At 31.0% G+C, this 1367-nt stretch overlaps 1 protein-coding gene across 5 annotated transcripts in view; it reads right to left on the reverse strand.

Annotated features, from left to right (window-relative positions):
• Nucleotides 1-352: 352 nt before the first annotated feature.
• The window catches only part of SEC24B (SEC24 family member B), a 77603-nt gene continuing 76588 nt past the window's right edge, over nucleotides 353-1367 (reverse strand). For all 5 annotated transcript variants that reach the window (XM_008571977.1, XM_008571975.1, XM_008571974.1 and 2 more), the window contains one exon: nucleotides 353-1254. In XM_008571977.1, coding sequence (XP_008570199.1) covers nucleotides 1140-1254 — 115 coding nt within the window. In that variant the 3' untranslated portion in view covers nucleotides 353-1139. The remainder of the gene's footprint in view (nucleotides 1255-1367) is intronic.

Below are 1367 nucleotides of genomic sequence, written 5' to 3' on the forward strand. Positions count from 1 at the left end.
AAAAAAAAAAAAAAGAATAAAATCACTCTCAAAATTCAAGATGGCAATCTTAAAGTCAAATAAAGAGGATAGTCACATATATTATTACAATTTCCTTGCTGTAAGTGTGCTGGAAAAAATGCCTAACTTAAATGAGAAAGACAATTTAAGATTATATTTAGTAATTAATTGTATTTTGAAAGTAGTACCACTTATGTTTAGAAAACAAACAGAAAAAGTGCTTGGTAATGTCCACAGACTAATGAAAACTTATTGATTCATATATATTACTACCCAAGTAGTAAATTCAATATATCCTATGTGTAAAAAAAATACCACCAACCTGCACACAGAACAAGAACATCAAACCATATTTTCAAGCAAAATATTTTTAATTAGTAGGCTGATCATAAATAAATCCACATAAAAGATTTAACAGAATTACAAAGAGTTTTATGTTTCTTTTGTGAACTCAATTCATAATACGTTAGTCAATCTCATTCTCTAACTGTGACAAAAAGAGTTGTCATCCAACAAAGCAGCACAGTTTAAGCAATTCATATTCTGTAGTTACATTTTTACATTTTCTTTACAAATGTAACATTTATGTACATTATATATATTTTTTCTATAGTTCATGTACTGAAACGCTATTGTTTTTACAGGGAAAATGTTGAATTCATCTAGTGAATATGAATCATTCCTTGTTAAAAAGTAATTCATATAAACAAACAACATGTTACCACTGCCTTTTGGCATCTATTGTCAGAGTTCAAGTCCAGAAATGTTATACTAATTATAAGAAAAAAGAATTTATCTAATTTTACATTGTAATGTATCATTCCACATAGCTACATAAATTTGCCAACTTGCAATGAACAGAGCACTGTACTGGTGCACTACTGGAAATGTGTAGAAACCAATTCAAAATGTACTTGGTGAAACAGCATCAACTTTACCAATTAATTTAGGCTGAAGAAAATCTGTCAAATTCTTTCTTCCCCTTTACCTTTTGGCCAAAGCCTCAAACACAGCGATGTGCATTGTCTTATAACAACAGATGCCTTCATTTCAAATTTCCTATGTGCTTCTCTGACAGATTGGATTATGCTTTACCTACGTTATGGATCTTTTTTTTTCTCATTCAATTTTATTCCACTTCACTTACAAATCTGCTGCTGAACATGAAGCAAAAACTCATAGTAAGAGAATGCCGCTTCTGTCCGGTCTTCAATCAAATGCTGAAAAAATTCCGTTTTGGCAGGACTCTCATCTCTGGAATACAGAAAAGGGCATTTTTCTTTTTTTTTTTTTTTTTTTTTTTTTTTTTTTTTTTTTCCGTGTCCGGCAATGGATCGCAACCCTCAGTGTTGCCCCCGTACCGGACC

Source organism: Galeopterus variegatus, unplaced genomic scaffold (assembly GCF_000696425.1).
Source record: "Galeopterus variegatus unplaced genomic scaffold, G_variegatus-3.0.2 Scaffold741, whole genome shotgun sequence".
NCBI lineage: Eukaryota > Metazoa > Chordata > Mammalia > Dermoptera > Cynocephalidae > Galeopterus > Galeopterus variegatus.